This window comes from Phodopus roborovskii, unplaced genomic scaffold (assembly GCF_943737965.1).
Source record: "Phodopus roborovskii unplaced genomic scaffold, PHOROB, whole genome shotgun sequence".
Classification (NCBI taxonomy): Eukaryota; Metazoa; Chordata; class Mammalia; order Rodentia; family Cricetidae; genus Phodopus; species Phodopus roborovskii.
The window spans coordinates 106,866-127,656 of NW_026125804.1; the positions used below are offsets into that span (position 1 = coordinate 106,866).

At 40.1% G+C, this 20,791-nt stretch overlaps 1 protein-coding gene across 9 annotated transcripts in view; it reads left to right on the forward strand.

The window, feature by feature from the left end:
• Window positions 1-273: 273 nt before the first annotated feature.
• Window positions 274-20,791, forward strand: part of Phf8 (PHD finger protein 8) — an 87,257-nt gene continuing 66,739 nt past the window's right edge. For 4 of the 9 annotated variants that reach the window (XM_051178672.1, XM_051178678.1, XM_051178681.1 and 1 more), the window contains exons 1-4: window positions 450-609; window positions 1,679-1,867; window positions 19,909-19,994; window positions 20,421-20,529. In XM_051178672.1, the coding sequence (XP_051034629.1) occupies window positions 1,770-1,867; window positions 19,909-19,994; window positions 20,421-20,529 (293 nt within the window). In that variant the 5' untranslated portion in view covers window positions 450-609; window positions 1,679-1,769. Of the gene's footprint in view, window positions 424-449; window positions 700-1,505; window positions 1,585-1,678; window positions 1,868-19,908; window positions 19,995-20,420; window positions 20,530-20,791 lie in introns of those variants that run through there. The other 5 variants (XM_051178673.1, XM_051178676.1, XM_051178675.1 and 2 more) reach the window with 5 other exon arrangements.

Genomic DNA, 20,791 nt, shown 5'->3' on the forward strand with positions numbered 1-20,791 from the left:
GCATGCCCGGGCCTCATAAGATGGCGGCGAGCTTGTCTCCTCACGGCACGCCGCCACTCTCAATATGGTAGCTGTTTACCATATCTCTCCTCCCCTCTCCGCCTCAACTTCCTCGTTATTTTGAATAAACTTTATTGATTGCTTTGGATTTACTGCCACTATTGCTGGCTTCTCCTGGCGACGTCTCTGGCAATCTATTCCAGACCTGGCGGCCGGTTCATCACATCAAAGCTAGCGCCCGACGGCCGCGCGACAAAGCCACTAGCCAGTTCGCCCGGCGTTCCCCACCCCCGGATTTGGCCTCGGTCTCAGCAAGGCCCTAAACCGGCCAGACTGTGGGAGTGCGGAGATGAACATGGCTCTAAAGCCCCGTCAGACTACAGGCACTGCGTGACGCGGCATGTGGTTTCTAGGAGAAGGCAAGTAAGGTTCCCACTTTTACAGCGGCAATCCCAGAATGCCTCGCGCGCTGCCTCCGGGGCCGGAACTGCCCGAATAGCCTCTGCTTAGCATAGCGCTGTGTTGCCCCGGAGCGAGCCCAGCCGCTGGCGAGTCTCTGGGGCTGAGCTCTGCGTCTCGAGGAGTCCGTGCAGCCTTGGACATGAAGAGGTTCCTGTAGGGTTTGGGACCGAGGACATTCTTGTCAGGTTTGGGGCGTGAAAAGGTTCCTGTCAGTCGGGGAGGCGCCAAGAGATCCTCGTAAGTTTTGGGGGCTACAGACGAGATAATCTTGTCTAAGATGAAACCTCTGTCAGCTGAGAGGTACGGCAGAGCTCTCGGGCGTTCTGAGGGGACCGCAAGGAAATGCCTGCCGTTTGGAATTGGTGGGAAACAAAATCTTTGCTTAGTTTTCCCGGTGTGAGGAAATTCTAGTCTGTTTACGGGGGCTTCCAAGAGATCCTTTTTAGTGTCAGGGGCGAGAGGAGATTCCTGTCAGCTTTGAAGTAGAGGACAACATTGCGATTAATTTTATTTTGGACCATAATGAGACCCTTCGCTGGTCGGGAAGGGATGATATTGAGAATGACGAAAAGGAGGAGCATTTGAACTCTGCAAATGCACCCCCAGAACTGTGATTTGAGTTGGGTGTCTAGTCTTGTTCCTGAAGGCTTTGGGGGTAATTTGGGGATAACCTGCGCAGACTTTGAGGGGTTTCTGCATCTCTGGTGCTTCCTATTTGGGGGGCTAGAGAGGGTCTCTCCCTCAGCCTCCCTCCTCCCAGCCTCATCCTTTATGTCGTGGTTTGCGTCATAATAAAAGGAGCTGGGAGTCCTGGGAAGCAAGAGGCCAGCGAAGAGAGGGTTCGGTAAGGGATTAAAGAAGCTTCCCGAAAGCTTTCAGATATTTACATGAAACCCGGAAAGAAGTTGTCACTGACTTCAGGGCCAAAGAAGGTACAGGGCTGGGGAAGGTGTTTGAAGCAAGGCAGAGCAGAACGGAGCGCAGTACGTTCTTTCTGTTCTTTCCAAGTGAAAGAAATGCCTAAGGGTGGGTGGGTGGGTGGACTTTCTCCACTTAACTCCTTTGCACTCTCACCAGCTGTGTTGAGTCCTGGCTTGGTTACTCCCTATTTCAGAACTGGAGGTTGGTACCCAGGGGGTGGAGTGGGGGCGGGGACACGGGACGATTTGGAAACCCGGGCTGGATTCACCTTGTAACAAGTGTTGTTTGTGTCCAGCCTTCGTCTAGGGAAGGTGCTTGCCGCTGCCTTCTGACCCCTTAAAGCCCCAAACCTGGCACGACGCAAAACGATCCACCCCCCAGTGAAGATGGCCTCGGTGCCTGTGTATTGCCTCTGCCGACTGCCTTATGATGTGACCCGCTTCATGATCGAGTGTGACATGTGCCAGGACTGGTTTCACGGCAGGTAAGAAGGGCCGGCCAGGCTGGTTAGGGTGCACTGGCCAAGTGTGTAGTGTGTGTATTCACTTGCCCTCTCTTCTCAGCCTGGTTTTCCACTCTTGCACAGAAACTAACCCCTCCCTCAGTTTACTTTCAGTTCCCCACTACTAGACCCCACTACTAGTCTTAGGTTTTTCTATCCTTCCTTGCAGTCTAGAGCCGTGCATGCATATTTGATTTTGTAGCTGCCTTCTAGCCACGAAGAAAGTTATCAGCTTTGTATCCTGGCTGCTGTGTTTTCCCTCATACTCTGGCTTTGGGGGAGGCAGTACTGCATTTTTGAGATATCTGAGTCCAAGAACATGGGTTTCTTTGTAACTTACTATCAGTGGCCTTGGACTAGTTGCTTTTGCTTCTGTGAGCCTCCCTTACAAATCAATACCCCTTTCATAGCTGTAAAGCAGTTTGCATGCATTCAATTAATGGAGGAAGAACTGAAATAGTATTTTATTTCTGTGCTGTCTGCAGGACAAGCTAACTAAATTAAATTTCAGAGATACAGGGCAAAACAATAGACTGAATAGAATGCACCTGTCATGAGTTTCTAGTGAGGTTAGTGTATGTAATAAAAAACTCATAATTTTATCCTATTACTTACTGGGAGGATTTGCATACTGGATTATAATAAAAGCAGTATATGGTACCTTTCTGGTATATTATATAATACATTATATTTGATTCTAGAATTTTTAGTTGTCATCTTAACTTTCAGAGGAGCTGTTCCTATTATGCTCAAAAGCAAAGTAAAGGCACTGGTGTTATCAAAATTCTGACCTAAGGTGGGACTGCCTTGATGCAGTAATCCAGGTTCACATTTAATTTACTTTTACTGATTATTATATCCTGAGAGTTCTATGTTCTGCCTCATGTTATTTTGTGTAATGGGGAGAAACTTAGGGGTGTGGCCTTTTTCCTTCACTCTGGAAATGTGAGAATTAAGATGTATTTCATAAGGGCTGGGAAATGTAGTTCACTTTTTAAAATGTTTGTCTGGCACACAGGAAGATCTGAGTTCAGTCCCTATCACTGCATAGACTGTGTGTGATGTAATGTCATTACTTGGGAGTGACATAGTTCCATGCCAGCTTGGCACACATGAGATCTTGTCTCAAAAAAAAAAAAAATCTTTCATAGCCATGCATGGTGGTACATACTTGTAATCCCAGTCCTGTCTAATTTGGAATCCTATATAATGTACTGGCTGAGGCTACTGGGTCTCATGATCAAGACCTGCCTGAGCTATAAAGCCAGTTCAAGGCCAGCATAGCCAATTTAGCAAAATGAATAATGTAAAGAGCTTGGGGTATACTTTAGTGGTAAGCTCGTATCTAGCATATGTAAGGGACTGGGCTCAATTCCCAGTATCACACGCACCTAAAGGAAGTCAACTTCCCTGGTTGTTTTTAACAGTGTTAATCAGGTGTCACTCCTCAGCTTAAATTATTCTCTCAATGGTTCCCCTACAAAGTAAACTTCAATTTTTTTCTGTGATAGACAAACATATTTTGATCTACTTAATCTAATTTCTTGCCATACCTGTCCCCCTGTTTTTTAGATATAGGGTTTAATTACTTAGCCTGGCTGGTCTGGAACTTGAAATGTAAGTCAGGCTGGCCTTGGCTTCACAGAGATCCACATGCCTCTAATTCTCAAGTGTGAGAATTAAAAGTGTGAGCCTCTATGCCAGCCTTGTTTTTATGACCCAGCAAAGCTAAATTATCTCCAATTCTGGGACACTATCCTCCTTTATGCTTTTGTTTTTGCACATACTATTCCTTTTGATGCTACTCCTGTACAGCTCACAGAATTCTGCTTTATAAAATGCCTTCTTTGTCTGGCTTCCTCTTGTCCTTTGTATACATCTTTATTAAAAAATAGCTATTTCATCTTATAGTTATACTATGTCTGTGTCACTGTGCCTAGTATTTCTAGAGTCCGGTTCAATGCTAAATATGCAATAGATGGTGAGTATATTTTGAATAAATGAAGGAGTCTTCATGAAAAAAAGCTATTGCACTGTGGCCCTTAGTTTGTATCGGTAGTGCGTAAGTTTAGTATCTGGAAAACCTCTTTTGCTCACAGTTTAGAGATCTTGGAGCAGAGAACAGGGATGAATGCTTCCTAAGTACTTACTCTGTGTCCAACTCCATAACTGACATTCCATAAATTATTTTGTCTATACCTAGGTCTGAAAGTTAAATTTTTTCTGCTTGTGTGTGTGTTTATGTATGTGGGTGGGTACACATGGGTGTGTGCGTGGAGGCCAGAGGTCAAGCTCAGGCTTCTTAGCTTAGGAGCCACCCACCTTGTTTTTTTGAGATAAGATTTCCCACTGGTCTGGTATGTTATAAGTAGGGTAGGCTGGCTGACCAGAGAGCCAGAGAGCTCCAGGAATCTTCCCATCTCTGTCTCCCCACCACTGGGATTACATGTACGGATTACATGTACTCCAAGCTTTTTTACATATCTTCTGGAGGTTGAACTGAGGTCCTTGTGTTTTTCTAGTAAGCATTTTGCTCACTGAGCCTTGTCCCCAGCCTGAAAGTTGAGTTGTAAGATTGTGATCCTCTGAGTATGGTGTATATTCATCCATGTGTGCACATGCAGGGGCTTGAAGAGGATGTCAACCGAAAACTTGGTTTAGACTAGCTGGCTAGTGAGCTCCAGAAATCCACTTGTCTGTTTCCCCTCAGTGTTAAGTAATGCAGCTTGTGGTCATACACAGTTTTATGTTGGCTTGGGGGGGGGGGATTTAAACTTAGGTCCTCTTGCTTTTCATAGCAAACATTCCTTACTCACTGAGCCAGCATCACTCTAATTCTTGAAAGTTATATTTTAAAATTACCTTATTTTTCATGTGTACAAGGCTTGCTTGTGCACACATGTGGCATGATAAACATGTGGAAATCGCAGGAGTCAATTTTCTCCTTCCACCAAGTGAGACCAGGAATGAACTCAGGTTGTCAGGCTTGATGACAAGTACCACCTGCTGAGCCATCTCATCAGCCCCAACCCACATTTTTAAAAGAATGATATTTTTTAAACTGGGTTTTGGGACACATCCCTGTAATTACAGCTACTTTGGAGACTGAGAAAGAGATATTGCAAGTTCAACACTGGCCTTCGGAAAAAAATATTTTTTTTTTCTGATTGTATAGGTGAGACATGTCCTTTATAGAAAATACTAGAAGGAAATAAAAAAATCATCTGTAAGTCTGTTTATTTTGTTGCTATTACATTGATTCTTGTCTTTTGATTTATAACATGTTTTTATAGGTTAGGATTATATCGTAAATACCATTTTGTAACCCCCCCACACACACACCTAACATTATAATGTGAGTATTTACCAGGGTGTAAAATATTCATCTAAAACCTGTTTCTGATATCTTGTAGTGTATATGTTTGGTACCAGTTACTTGGTCATTCCCTTTATGTTTGTAAACTTAAATTATTTGGGTTTTTTGTTTGTTTGTTTGAGATATGATTTCTCTGTGTTATAACCCTAGCTGTCCTAGAACTAGCTCTGTAGATGAGGCTGGCTTCAAACTCACTGAGATCCGCCTGCCTCTGACTCCTGACTGCTGGGACTAAAGGCGTGTGCTACAACCACCCACCTGAAACTTAAGAACTTTAAACTTAGAAATGTTTATGGGTTTATGGGTCAGATCTATCCTTAATCACAATTCTAAGGTGTATTCTGGTTTTGTTTGTACATTCTGACACATGTTTCATGAAAGCATCCAGTTTTAAAAATCTCTTCTGCTGCTTTCTATGGGCTGCCAAAGAACAAGGAACCTAACTGAAAACCAGATCCTTTATGGGTGGCTGGCAGCTCTTGCTTACTCAGTATACTCTTATCCCACCATGCTCACTGTACTCTTAAGTTTTTATTTTAGCTCAATTGGAAATTACTTATTGTGGTGTTTTCATGATTGCTTATAATAGTTGTGTGTGTTGTACAATTATGTGTGTGCTTGTATGGGTATGAGTATGAGCATATACTTGTGAACTCACAGAAACCAGAGGAGGACATTTAAGTATTTCGCTGTGTCCTTCTCTATTTTATTTCCTTGAGACAGTCTCTCACTGAATTTTGAGTTAATCTGGTGGCTAGAAAGTCCCAGTGATTTTTTTTTTCTGCCTTTGCCCCTCACAGGACTGGGGTTACTGGTCACACCTGACTTTCACATGGGTGCTAGGATCTGTGTCCTAAGGTCCTCAAACTTGCAAAGCAAGGCCTTTTACCACTGAGACATTTCTCATGCCTCAATCTCACAGGTTTATTTTCTACAAATGCCTACCTTCATTCCCAGCATTTGTGAGGCAGAGGCAGAGGCAGGCAGGTCTCAGAGTTTGAGTCCAGCCTGGTCTATGGAATGGTTTCCAAGATAGCCAAGGCTACACAGAGAAACCCCATGTCCAGAAGCCAAAAAAAAAAAAAAAAAAAAAAAAAGAGAAGAATCCTGTGGAGGTTAAAGGTTAAGTGACTTTCTGAGTGTGGACTTTCTGACTTTAGAGACAATGTTCTCAAAATTAGAAAAAATGCCAAATAATGTCATTCTTTTTGTTAGGTAGTTGAGTTGTGCAGTGCCCTTTAAACTTTAGTTAAACTTTAAACTTTATTTGAAAGACCCATTAAAAAAAGATTTCCATCTCAGTTTCTGATTTAGTAAGTAAATGGGACCTATATTTGAGAAACATACATTTAAAGCAGACTCAATTTCTTCTCCTTGCATAGAGTATATAACATCTGATATTGGAGGATGGATGAGATAACATTATCTTTACTATATACCAATTATTCTCAAAGTATTTCATCTCTGTGAGGCCTTAGTTTTCCTGATAATAGTTATGATACTTTAAATAGAAATGAAATATACATGCTAATTTTTGTTTTTATTAGTATGTAATAATGGATCTTATGACATTTATTTATTTACTTATTTATTTTGGTTTTTTGAGGAAGGATTTTTCTGTGTAGTCTTGGCTGTCCTGGAACAAACTAGCTGGTTGTGATCTTCTGGGCAACACTCCTTTTTCCACCTTCCATATTTTTGTAGGAGAGCTGGGTTACAGATGTGAACCACTGCATCTGATTTTTATGTGGGTTCCAGGGATTGAATTTGCATCTTAAATGGCAAGCAATTTTTACCATTGAGCCATATCACCAGGAAAACCTATTCATACATGTATTTTGATCATCCTCATCACCTATTATCCTGTCACCTCCCTCCAAATGATCTCCTTCTTGACAACTACTTTCTTCTACTTTTATGTCTTTTTTTGAATTTAGGGATGCTTACTTACGCACAGGATTATTTACCAGGGTGTGAGCACTTACCAGTGGCTGTACCACTGAAGAAGATCCCCCCCACTTCCCTATTAATATTAACTGCCTATATATCCTCAGGGATGGTTGGAGCCTTGTGAACACCTCCCTTTTCCAGGACAGAATGTTAGCAAACTCAGTCTTGTGCAAATATACAGATAATCAGCTGCTGTACATTCAGGAGTTTAACAGCTATGTCATTCCCAGAACTTGGTGCTCCCCTACCTTCTGTTTCTTCTTCCATGATGTTCTAAGGGCCTTGGAGGGAATGCTATGTAGATGTTCTATTTATGGATAGTAAATAATCATTTATTCTTTGTTCTTTGACCTGTTATGAGTCTGGATTCACCACCACTAACCACTACAAAGAAAAGTGTTTTTTTTTTTCCAGACAGGATCTGGCTGTCCTGGAACTCACTATAGACCAGGCTGGCCTTGACTTCACAGAGATCTGCCTGCCACTGCTTCTTGAGTGCTAGAATTAAAGGCATGTGCACAGTTGTTTTGTTTTCTAACTATGTAGCCTTGGATGACCTGGAATTTATTCTATAAACCAGGCTGAACTCAAACACAGATATCCTCTTATCTCTGCCTCCCAAGTACTGAGATTAAAAGCAATAAAGGCATTAAATTAACCATGATCTTCAAGGGAAGTTGCTTTTGCTAAATCTAAGAGCAGTAATATTCTATAGTCAGGAATATAGTTGTTTAGATGGCATTTTTTTTGAGACAGGATTTCCCTGTCTAGCCTTGGCTGTCTTGGAGCTCTGTAGACCAGGCTGGCCTTGACCTCACAGAGATCTGCCTGCCTCTGCCTCTCGAGTGCTGGCTTGATCTAATGCAGGTTTTATGCTGTGCTGACTACCATATCTGTTGTGTGTTTATAAGTACAATGACTCCATCCTGTCCAGAAGACATTGTTTCACAGCAGTCTTCACCATTCTTAAAATTTTTCTGTCCCTTCTTCCACAATGCTTTTTAAGCCTTTAGGGGCAAGGGTGTGATCCCTATTCTTACAATCTTTCTCCCCCTCCCACTGCGTTTCCTGAGCCTCAGGTATGTGTGTGATATAGATGTCTCATTTAAGGCTGAACACTCCACAGTTGACTTATTCTCTGCATTTTGATCAGTTGTGAGTCTCTGTATTAAACATCATCCACTATGTAAAGAAACTTCTCTGATGAGGGACATTTAGAAACATTTAGAAGGCTGTATAATGGAGGAAAAGGTTTAAGTGGGGACTGGGACATGAGGGTAGAGTTTGGGAGGTAGAGGAATAACCAACACTAAATATATTTTTAAAAGCCACATAAAAATGCTGTTTTATAAGCTTCCTAGTATATATTCGTGTATGCATACAGATATGTTTAATTGACGTTACCCTACATAGAGGGATAATGCTCCTCCCCAGAGCTATAGATTATTTTAAAAAACCCAGTGCCAGGTGTGAAATATCCCATTTTGGTCCTAGAACTCCCCCCCTCCAAAGTCCAATACAAGGTATTGTCATTGCTCTTGTTTACTCATTACAACTTGCTGGTAAGAGCCTATTGCTTGATCATAGGACATGGAAAATTCAAGCTGCCTCTGACCTGAGAGCAGTTATCCTACTAGCTCGCTTGCAGAGCATCAGAAGGTGTTTTTGTAGTCTTCTGGGGGAATAAAAACCATCAACAGTTTTTGCCAGCTGTGAATCCCGTTAGCTGTGTTGCCCGTTGTTCTGGCAAAACCTAAGCTCATTGGTTCAGTAGTAGTATGAATGCTGTGGAGGTAACCAACAGCTTTCTAATTGGACTTAAGGCCTGATCCACAATGAGAAACTCATGCCTTGTTTTATAAACTTGGCCAAGAACCTGTAGCTAAGGAAATTATAGGCCCTGTTAGTATTATTTTGCTAAAGGGACATGCCTTCTGAATTCATCTTTAATATTTTTTTTGTTTTATTCCTTCTTTCCCTCTCCCTGCCTCCTCTCCTTTCCCCCTCTTTCCCTCCCTCTGTGTGTGTTCATTTGTGCATGTGTGTGCCATGGTACTCATGTGGCGGTCAAAGGACAACTTGCTCGAGTCAGTTCACTCTTTCTACCATGTGGGTCCCTGGGATCAAACTCAGGTCATCAGGTTTGCAGAACAAACACTTTTACCCTGTTTAGCTGTTTGCCAATCCTTTTTTTTTTTTTTTTTTTGTTTCTCCATTTTTAAAAATTTTACTTTTATTAGTGTGTCCATATTTTGATGTATATGTAATGGTGAGGACATACATGTGTCTTGCATATGTGTGTAGGTCAGAGGACAACTTTCAGAAGATAATTCTCTCCTTCAGCCATGTTGAGGCAGGGTGTCTCTTGTTTCTGTCTTGCTGTGTACTCTGGGCTACCTGGCCTGTGAACTTCTAGGCAATTCTACCATCCCCACTTCATCTCCCTGTAGGAGACACTGCTAGTATTACAGATGTGTACCACTTTAAACCCGATTTTTACATTGAATCTGGAGGTCAGACTCAGGTTGTCAGGCTTGCATGGCAAGTACTTTTAAGTCACTGACCAATCTTGCTGGTCTCCTTTCATAGGTTTTTATTTGATATTAATATACCCAGTCCTATTTTCTTTTGATTAAGGGTAACATTGTATATATTTCATCCCCTTTTCTTTTTGCAGTCCTCAAACCCAGGCAATACAATGCAAGCAAGCATTCTGTTATTGAACTATTCCCAGCCTTCTTTCAGCCTGCATGTACATGAAATGAGATTTTGTTTTTAAATTTTTAGTGTGTAGCTCATGTCATATATTGTGGGCAGGGAGGCATGCATGTGGAGGTTAGAGAACAACTTTATAAAGTTGATTCTCCTGCCTCTACATGAATTCTAGGGACTGAACTCAGGTCTTCAGGCACACTTTTACCTGCTGAGTCATCTTGCCAGCCCTTGTTTTGGTTTTGGAGAGAGGGTCTTACATAGCTCAACTGGCCTCAAACTTGACTGTGTAGCTGAGGGTGACCTTGAACTCCTGATCCACCTGCCACAACCTAACTCTTGAGCTCTGATTATGGGCCTGAGATAACATACCTGGTTTTATTCAGTGCTGGAAATTGAACCCAGGGCTTTGTGTGTGCTAGGCAATCATGGTACCAACTGAACTATATCTTCAGTCTTTCCTCTGATCTGCATGCCTCTTTATATTCTCCTGTTTTTCTGTGGGTCACTAGTATATGTTTTATAATTTAATTTTGGTTTTTTTCTATAGTATATTTGAATGTATACACTCTGTGTGTGTATACATGTATATATTATATAAATATATATTTTAACATCTATATGTGTGTATATATGTAAACACACACATACATACATACATATCACCTGGTATTTATATTTTCTGAGTGAGGAGTAAAACTTTCTCTTTTAACTTCCTTTTACATTTCCTTGTATAAGTCACCTTTAATATGTGTTCTGTGTACATTGAGGACCATATCAGAGTGCCCTAATTTTTGTTTCTGTATTTTAACAGGCCCCCTAGATGTTTCTAATGTTGCTTAAAAATTGAGAAACATGAGTTGGGGGTGTAACTCAGTTGCTAGAGTTAGCCTAGCATTTGTGAAAACTAGTGTTGGATCCCAGCATTTAATAAACCTGGCATGGTTATACATGTTTGTAATCCCAACACTCAGGATGTGGAAGCAAGAAGATCAGAAATTCATGGTCATCCTTGCTACATAGTGAGTTCGAGGCCAGCCTGGGATATATGAGATCCTGTCTCAAAAACAAACAAAAAACCTTGGGAAATACTTGATTAGTTAGTGATTTACACCAGAGTCTGTGTTGATGAGAAGTGGTTTTATTTTGACTATATAAGATTTAGTGATAGATTGGATTGTGTGGTTGTGAAAGAAAGAGGTCAGGAATTACTTCACTTTGAGTTTTAATGCAAATGGTATAGAGTAATGGGGCAGTGACTGAGAATCTCACAAGAGATGCAAAGAATGACCTATTTTGTCTGTAACATCAAATTATTCTTCAATGTAGTGAGGTCTTTTAAATGACAAACTCATGTGCCAGGTACTAAACAGATAAAGCAGGAACTTCTCAGGTACATGGGAGCTGTTTAGTTTTTTTACACTAACCCAAGTCCTTTGTTCCTGGAGGCACTGGAGCCAGTGGTGGGAACTTTGCTTCTGATTTGTAGATTATGTTATGTCTGATAAAGGTTGTTGCAAGAAACCAAAAATTGGATTTTTTTTTCTGAAAATAAATTTTGAATGAAGGTAAAATATGCTCTTTCCCATCTTCATTTATGGATGAAGATGTTGGTTTTCCATGGTACAGGTTGGTGACAAGACCTGGCTCCTTGGGCAACCCCAGAGACCAGAGGCTAAGTAGATAGGAAATAAGGTAAAATCTTGGACAAAACTTGCTACTACTGTTCTGGCACCTCTGATATTGAGTCCCACTTGGTTTCATAGCCCTGAATGAAGCAATCAAGTGCCTGATTTTGTATTCTTGAAGCATTTGGTTCTTCTAACTAGCCCATTCTAGCTATATACTTGGTTATATATTATAGTCTCATAACAATCAAAAAATTTATATCTGCTACTTAAATAATTTTGTAATTGATTCATATTTCCCATCTGATATAGATATTTATCATGTATTGACACTTGAGTACTTTATTTAAGTTCATTGAATTCTTACAACAACTCTATAAGGTATACTAATTTTTCTGTTTCAGAGTATAGAAACTGGAGCACAAAGAATTTATATAAAATGCCTATGTTCACAGAGCTGTATATGGAAGAGGTGAAATTCAAACCCAGATAGTTTGGCTCCCATATCTTTATATCTTTTAACCTCTGTGTTTTAGTGTCTCAATGCTGTACAGATTGACCTGATTTGTTATAGGGATCAAATATAATATATTTAAAGTCTGTAGCTCATTTTTCTTCTTGGTTACTTTTATGTAGGCTTTACATTTACTAATCCACTTAGCAATCATTATTCTACTTTACTTAATTTATAGCACTTAATGAAACTGTTCTGACACTGCCCGTATCTTTCCCTCTATAATGAGCATTTTATAGGTGTCTATATACAATTAATATTTATTTATGTACTCATTCATTCAGTAAATATTTGTTGAGTGTCTGTAGTGAGCCCAGCTTAATTTCTATGCTGCGTACTGTAGTTATTCTCTTTACCAAGGAAGCTACCCAGAGCAATACAACGTTTACTATCCTTGGCATCAGTGATAATTATTGAGAGAGTGCATCTAAGATTAATTTTGGTTTATCTGCCTCCCTTGTCTGAGGAGTTTTCTAGGCCATTGGATGTTTGCTGAATTAGGCTGGATAGTAAGTAAATGAAGCAAGATTGGGAGATGGAGGAGCTGAGGACTTTTGGTGAATACCAGAATTTCTATGTGCTAAATGTAGTAGGCACAAATGGCAAGTAAATGAACAATTGCTGTAGGTCAGTATAGGTAGAGCTGAAATAGTAGGGAAGAGGAAGAGCAGTAGAGGACATCATTGGCTGGCACTAAGAATCTAGTGGGCTTTTTATTCTTTTTTCTTTTGCTCATTTTTGTGGTACCTTAGATCAAACACTTATGGACTCACTCATGTTAGGCAAGTGTTCAACCTCTAAGCCATATCCCTAGCCTATTTTTTAGATAAAGGGTGACTTCATGAGCATGTGAATGCTGTTGTTACATGGAGCTCCACAGTTAAGGTTAAATGCACTGCTTCTGTTATACCAAAAGTCTTAATATATTGTACTTTGGAATATTTGTATGTGATATGTGTGGGATGTGTGCTGAGAACTTAGAACTTTGAATTCTTTGGTTCTAAATCTTCCTTCTTGCCTCCCTAAGTAGGTTCCTGGCTAATTGCCTGGGACCGTGTGCCTAGGTGGAGATATGGAGAATCTCAGGGTTCAGAGCATGTACTCTGTTTACTGAGTGATGTGCCCTCACACCTAGGGGAGTGTGACAGAAAAAAATAAAGAAAAAATCTCATATTGACAAGTTTTGTGTGTGAACTTGACATAAACTAGAGTCATCAGAGAAGAAGGGGCCTCAGTTGAGGAAATAACCTTGATGAGATCTAGCTATAAGGTATTTTCTTAATTAGTGATTGATGTGGGGAGGGCCCAGCTCATGGTGGGTGGTGCCATGCCTGGGCTGGTGGTCCTGGGTTCTATAAGAATGCAGGCTGAGCAAGCCATGGGGAGAAGGCTAGTAAGCAACACCCCTCCATAGCCTCTGCATCAGCTCCTGCTTCCAGGATCCTGTCCTTTTTGAGTTCCTTCAGTGATGAACAGCAATGTGGAAATATAAACCAAATAAACCCTTTCCTCCCCAACTTGGTTTTTGCTCATGGTGTTTTATCAAATCAATAGAAACCCTAACTAAGGCAGTCATTATAGTTACTCAGTAAGCTGAGGCAGGAGAATCATGAAGCCAGCTTAGTGAGACCCTATTTTAAGGATTTTTGTTTGTTTTGAGACAGGATCTCACTGTGTATAACTGTGGCTGTCCTGGAACTCACTCTGCAGACCAGCCTAGCCTTGAATTCACAGAGATCCAGCTGCCTCTGTCTCCTAAGTGCTAGGATTAAAGACATGCACCACCATGTCTTTAATGGTGGACTGGAGACTCTACCTCAAGAAGTAGAAATAGACCTAGAGTTTTAACTAAGTGACAGAGCATTTTGCCTAGCATGTATGACCCTGGGTTCAGTCTTTAGCCACAAAACAAACGAAACTCATGTGTATTAGTTACTTTTCTGTTTTCTGTGATAAAACACCATGACTGAAGCAACTTATAGAAGGCAGGGTTTATTTCAGATTATGGTTCCAGAGGGATAAGAATCCATTACCATCATGATAGGGAGGCATGGAAGAAAGCACCATGAATGGTAGCAGGAATAGCAGCAAGCAGAAAAAGCACTTGACTTTTGAAATCTCAGAGCCCACTCCCAGTGACATAATTTCTCCAGCCAGACCACACCTCCTAAGCTTACCCAAGCAGTGTAACCAATTGTGGACTAAGTATTTAGATGCTCAGGAACATGGATTCAGATCACCACACTATGGTAACATGAGTGGGCACAGAAAGGCTAAAGCTCTTTTTTATGTTTCTGAAGAAGGAATACTTACTTTTCATTTGCACTAAACATTTTCATTTATATAACTGGTGCTATGTGTTAGGGATAAAAGGTGAGGCCAAAGAGGTGAGGCCTTTATAGGCCATGGTCAATTCTTTTTTGTTTGTTTGTTTGTTTTGTTTTTAAGCAGGGTTTCTTATGTTTCTGACTGTTCTGGAATTCATTTTGTAGACCAGGCTGGCCTTGAACACACAGGGATCTGTCTGCCTCTGCCTCCCAAGCACTGGGATTAATGATGTGTGCCATTATCACTTAGCTTGGTCAATTCATTATTTAAGAAAAATAGAGAGGTACTAGAGAGATGGCTCAGTGGCTAAGAGCATTTGCCACTGCTATTTCAGAGGACCTGGGTTCAAATCCCAGGACCCATTTCAGGCACTTCACAACTACTTGTAACTTCAGCTTCAGGGTTCCAATGCCAATGCCCTCTTCTAGCTTCCAAGGGCAGCCTCCAACACATACACTTGTACATAAAAAGTTAAAAAAAGAAAAACAGGGAGTTTTTAAAGGGTTTTAGGTATGCAATAATAAGCTCACATTTGTGTTTTTAACTAATTAATTGATTTTTATGTGATTTTTATGTGTGTCTGAGTGTATGTATGTACACCATATGTGTGCAGTGGCCAGAGGTGGTCAGAAGAGGGTGTTGGATCTTGAATTGGAGTTTCTGGATTCTCTGCAAAAGCAGTAAGCACTCTTAATTGCTGAGCCATCTCTCTAACTCGCACTTTTTTTTAAAATTGCTGTTTTAATATGTAGAATCATTTTGTGTGGAGACAGAGCAAAGGCTTGGAATCTAGTTGGGTGAGTAGGACAATACTTCTAGTTAGAGATTATAACAACCTTTATTAGTGCAGTAACAATAGGAATGACAGAAGAACATAACTGATAGGTAAAAATTTAGGATCTTTTGAGTTTTGTACCTTGTTTAACTGTCACCTATTCAAAGAAAGTGGTCATTTTGAACTATATAAGGTATATAAGTGTAGAAAGATCTTTGGCTTTGAACTTTCAGAGAGGGCCAGACAAGAGGGGATGAAAGAAAAGTAGAAGAATGAGGGTTTTTTGTTGTTGCTCATTGAGTTCAGTGTACTTGTTTAAATGGCACTGCAAAGAAAGGGGAGAAAGCAACAGGGTGAGAGATTGAAGATACTTTAGAAAGAAGGAACAATTAACCGAGAAAGTTAAAAAAAAGTGACCTAGATGCAAACACTTGACTTTAGGGGGAAGGAAAGATAGCACTTTTGTTGTAATAGGAGGAAAGGATGGGTGAAGGAAATACAGTTGGTACTAGGAAGTCAAATTAGTTCTTGTCTGATTATTTGTTTTTTTCCCAAGAAGGAAGTGAGTCATTTGCATGGAGAAAAGGAAGAGATCAAAGATTTAATGTTTACTTTGCATTGTGGAAGGAAAGAGCGAAATAGGAAATTGTAGGGTGATTATCAAGCAATATAATCTATGTACTTTAGACAGTGAATTTATTTTGCCACCAGCCCAATGGGTGATTATGTTTTCTCTAGCACTCCCAGTGGTCTAATGTTAGGTAGTAGGATTGAGCTAGGAATAGGTTTGTAAATGTGATGAAAGGTAATAGGGCAAGTGAAGAATGCTGAAATTTAAGCTAGATAATAAATAGGTTGAAGTCAAGAATAGTGGATTTGGCAGGAGTTTGGTGTCACAGGCCTATAATCCCAGTGCTTGTTTGTAATCCCATTATTTTGGAGGCTGAGGCATAAGGATTATGAGTACAAGGTCAGCCTAAACTACACAGTAAAACCTTGCCTGAAAACAAAGCATAAAGTTAAAGAATGCGCAGAATGTAATGTGATGGCACAGGCCTTTAATTCTGGTGCTGGAGGCAGAAAGTTAGATCTCTGAGTTTCAGGCCAGTTAGCACTACACAGTGCGATATTGTTTTAAGCAACAACAAAACAAATTAAAGAATGGGTGAAAAATAGGAGCGGCTAGGGTTTTTTGAGAGCAGGTGTTGTGAGAGCTGGATGGATATACTTATGGTCAAAGAAATGGTGCATGTATTTCATATTCCAGAAGTGAAACAATGCTGGACAGAGTCTAGGGGGTGATCATGAGTGTAGCTGAAATGAGAGTGAGCTGACTATTTGAAGATGATACAATCAAAGAAGAGTGAACCTAGGAAGTTGGATCCTCATGTTAATACTTTATACCATGAAGAATATTGAAAAGCCTTGGGGTGGAGAAGAATTTGTGAACAGGTTCTTAGATGAGTGAAGGGAAGTGTTGGCGAGAAGGGTAACTGGAAGTAAAGAGGAGCAGGAAGTGGTATATCTGCATGGTATGAAACTCAAAGAGGAATGAGTCATCATCGCACACAAGGCCTGATGGCTAATGTCAGTTGTTAACTTGATGAAATCTAGAATCACTGGGAGTTGGGCCTTTGAGCATGCCTGTGGGAAATTATCTTAATTGTATTTTAATTGAGGTGGGAAGACCCACCCACTGTGAGTGGCACTTTTCTGAATTGTGTAAACAGAAAAGGAACTGAGCAGCAGCAGATTTCTTCTTCCTGACTGTGGACTCAGTGTGACCAGATGTTTCAGGTACCTGCTGCCTTGATTTTCCTACTGAGATGTACCTTTTTGGATTGTGAACTATGGGCTAAAATAAACACCTCTATCCTTAAGTTGCTTTTGTTTTTGACATTCTATTATGGCAATAGGAAAATAAACTAAGTCACAGAGTAGAGATAATCTCAAATCCACACTGGAGAATTAAAAGTGTCATCTACTGAACTTGAGTTGTCAGTGCCTGGAAATATTCGAGGCTTCTATCTGATAGAACTCTTAATACAGTGCTCCTTAGACTCTATGGTAAAGAACAAGGACATAGTTTTCTTTATTTTTAGTCTATAATGGATTTTATAAAAAGTGACTAGAAAAATAATGTGAATAAAAAGCAATATAACAAACCCTAGTTTTTCATTATTAGATTCAATGGCAATTAAAACATCCTGCCAGGCAGTGCTAGTGTACACCTTTAATCCCAGTACTTAGGAGTACTTAGGAGGTAGAGGCAGGCAGATCTCTGTCAGTTTGAGGCCAGCTTGGTCTACAGAGCTATTTCCAGAACAGTTAGGGCTGTTACACAGAGAAACCCTGTCTTGAAAAACAAACACACAAACAAACTTCCTGCCAGATTGCTGAGAAGTAATACCTATTCTCATTTTCTGTATTTAACATAGGTCTGAAAGCAACAGTTCACATATCAGTCTTAGACTATGGATTACACCTTGAATGGTACTAGTATAGAAAAAAATAGTTAACCTTGTAGAGAAACTGTATCTGGTTAAACTTGGAAAGTAAAGCAGGGTTCTTTTTGCATTATATTATTTTTAAATGGGTTTCATCTAGCCAAAGCTGGCCTCCTGATCCCCTGCTTCCATCTCTGAAGTTCTGAGATTACTGGTTAGTTACTTTTCTATTACTGTAATAAAATACCATGACCAAATCAATTTATAAAAGAAAGCATTGAATTGGATTAATGGTTCCAGAGGATTAGCATCATTGATGGCAAAGAGAAGGCCTGGCAGCAGAAATACCTGAGAGCTCACATCTTGAACATTAAGTAAGAGTTAGTGAGCACACTGGGGATAATAGGAGTCTGTTGAAACATCAAAGTCTGCCCCCAGAGACATACCCCATCCAACAAGGTCACACCCCATCCTTCCTAAATAGTTCCACCATCTGGGGAACAAGTATCCAAACATATGAGCCTATGGGGGGCATTCTTATTCAAACCACCACAGAATGCATGTACCACCAAGCCTGGTTAGTGTTTCTTAAAGGAGAAAAACAACAAAAAGCTTTAGGCTAGTGAGGGGCGATATCTGGATTTGGCAAAAAACAGTATAATTTATTCTATACCAGTCTCTATTTTCATTGTTCTATATCCTTTATATATATATTATCTGCTTGACTCCTTTAACCTCTACAAAGTTGATAATGATGTTCTGATTTCTTGACATGCTACAGGTTTATAGACAGAGTTGTTGGAAAGATGAAAGTAAGGGAGGGGCTTAATTTCAGGAAATTTATTAACATAATCTTGGGTGAAATAATTTGAGTTCTACCATGTTTTTATGCACCTTGCTATATGTGGTTTCTGAAAAAATTTTTAAACATTTCACCATATTTGAAGGGAGGGTTTAATATGTAAAATTACTGCTTTATACACACACATACAAAATTAAATCTCTTTTAAACTTTAAAATATAAAAACACATGGTCATTGAAGCAAGTAGAAAATACAATGAAGCTGCAAAAAAAATGATTGCCTATAATTGTTCACACAGTAGTTATTGGCTATAAAATATTCCTAGTAATTTTATTTAATAAAAAGTATCTCACAAAGTTCTAAGTTTGGGTTCTATATTGAAATAGTTTGGAGCCAGGTGTGGTTGTGTACACCTTTAATCCCAGCACTCAGAAAACAGAGGCAGGTAGATCTCTGTGAGTTCAAGGCCAGCCTGGTCTACAGTGTGAGTTCAAGGACAGGATGGTTACACCGAAACCCTGTCTTGGAAAAAAAACACAGAAAGAGATAGTATTTCGGATGTGTAAAGCAAAATAAAATGTCATTAAATAAGACCTGTCTTCCCTATATAGCCCAGGCTGGTCTAATACTTGAGGGTAACCAGAAACACATGGTAATCCTCCTGCCTCTGCCTCTAGAATGCTAGAATTAGAAGTATGGACTAGAACATTGGCTTTTTTTGCCTTTTAAATGTGGATATTTGGAACATTTAATATTACTTAATTTGGTTTACATATTTCTATTCATTCACACATATGAATGTTCTAGGTTCTTTCAGCTTTGACCATTCCGAATCCTAATGAAGATTTTGTTTATTTGTTTTCAAAACAAGCTTTCTCTGTGTAATAGCTCTGGCTGTCCTAGAACTGACTTTGTAGAACAGGCTGGTCTGGAACTCACAGAGATCCACCTGCCTCTACCTCCTGAGTGCTGGGATTAAAGGTGTGTGTCATCACTGCCCAGCCCTAATGAAGTTTTAATGACATTTTCGTCATCATTGTTTTAGACTAGTAGAATTTGCATTGATGAAAATGTTTTATAATCTACATAATATGGTAAACTGCATGTGGCTGATGAAATATAGCTAGTGTGATAGAGGAACTACATTTAAATTTTACTTAACAATTAAAAATATTATTTTTGTATGTATGAATGTTTTGCCCACATGTATGTATGTCTGTGTACCATGTACCTGGTGTTGGTGGAGGCCAGAAGAGGGAATCAGATTCCCTGAAATTTGAGTTAGAGAGGATTGTGAATTGTCCTCTGGGTGCTAGGAATCAAACCCAGGTATTTTGGAAGAGCAGCCAGTGCTCTTTACTGATGAGCTGTCTATCCAGCCCCCAATTGTACTTAATTTTAATTAATATAAATATAAATAACCACATGCATTGTTCTAGAACTTTTAAAAGTAAAAATCTTATAAACCCTGACTTTTTTTTCTTTTCCAGTTGTGTTGGTGTTGAAGAGGAGAAGGCTGCTGATATCGACCTATACCATTGCCCCAACTGTGAGGTCTTACATGGGCCCTCAATTAGTAAGTAGATTTTAGGGTTTTCATCAGGAAGTGATCAAGGAGAGAAATAAGTCAAAGGTAGTTTTGGAGAGCCTTTGCCTTTGTGCAGATTGCCTTTGCCTAAGTGCCTCAGATGCGTCTTCCTTAGGAAACAGCAGAAGCTTACGCAAGTTCAGCAGCCTGCAGCTATTGCACTGAGAGGGCAGAAGTGCATAGCTTTATCTTCCTCCCTTTTTTAGCAACTGCCTGGAGGAAGCACACTCTTCTTCACCAGGAACTTTTCTGAGTGTAAGATAGTCTCTTTAACTCTAGATGCCCCCTGGTGTTTTTAGATTAGAAAATAAGAGTATTGAAAATAACTATTGAGTATTGAGGACTTTGTTCTTGGAATCTTTGCTCTTGGCTATTCTAACTCATGACCTCTTTTTTTTTCTCCCCCTGGTTTAGTGAAAAAACGCCGTGGATCTTCCAAAGGGCATGATACTCACAAGGGGAAACCAGTGAAGACTGGGAGCTCCATGTTTATCCGAGAACTCCGGAGTAGGACTTTTGACAGGTGAGGACTCATAGTCCAAAGAAATTTTAAGCATGAGGGCTATGGGAATCTGGACATAATTCCCTTCAGTTTCTCCATTGACTGTGTCTCTTTCTCACGCCTGGATATCTTCTAAGGCCCTGCAAAATCTCCTCTGGGTGGGAACTTCTGTTTTGGTCAGTTTCTAAATAACAGTGGCCAGAGTTTTACTTGATGTTTAGAGTACATTATGACCTATTTACAAAAATATGCAGTACTTGGGAAGCAGCATTTGTCTTAGTGA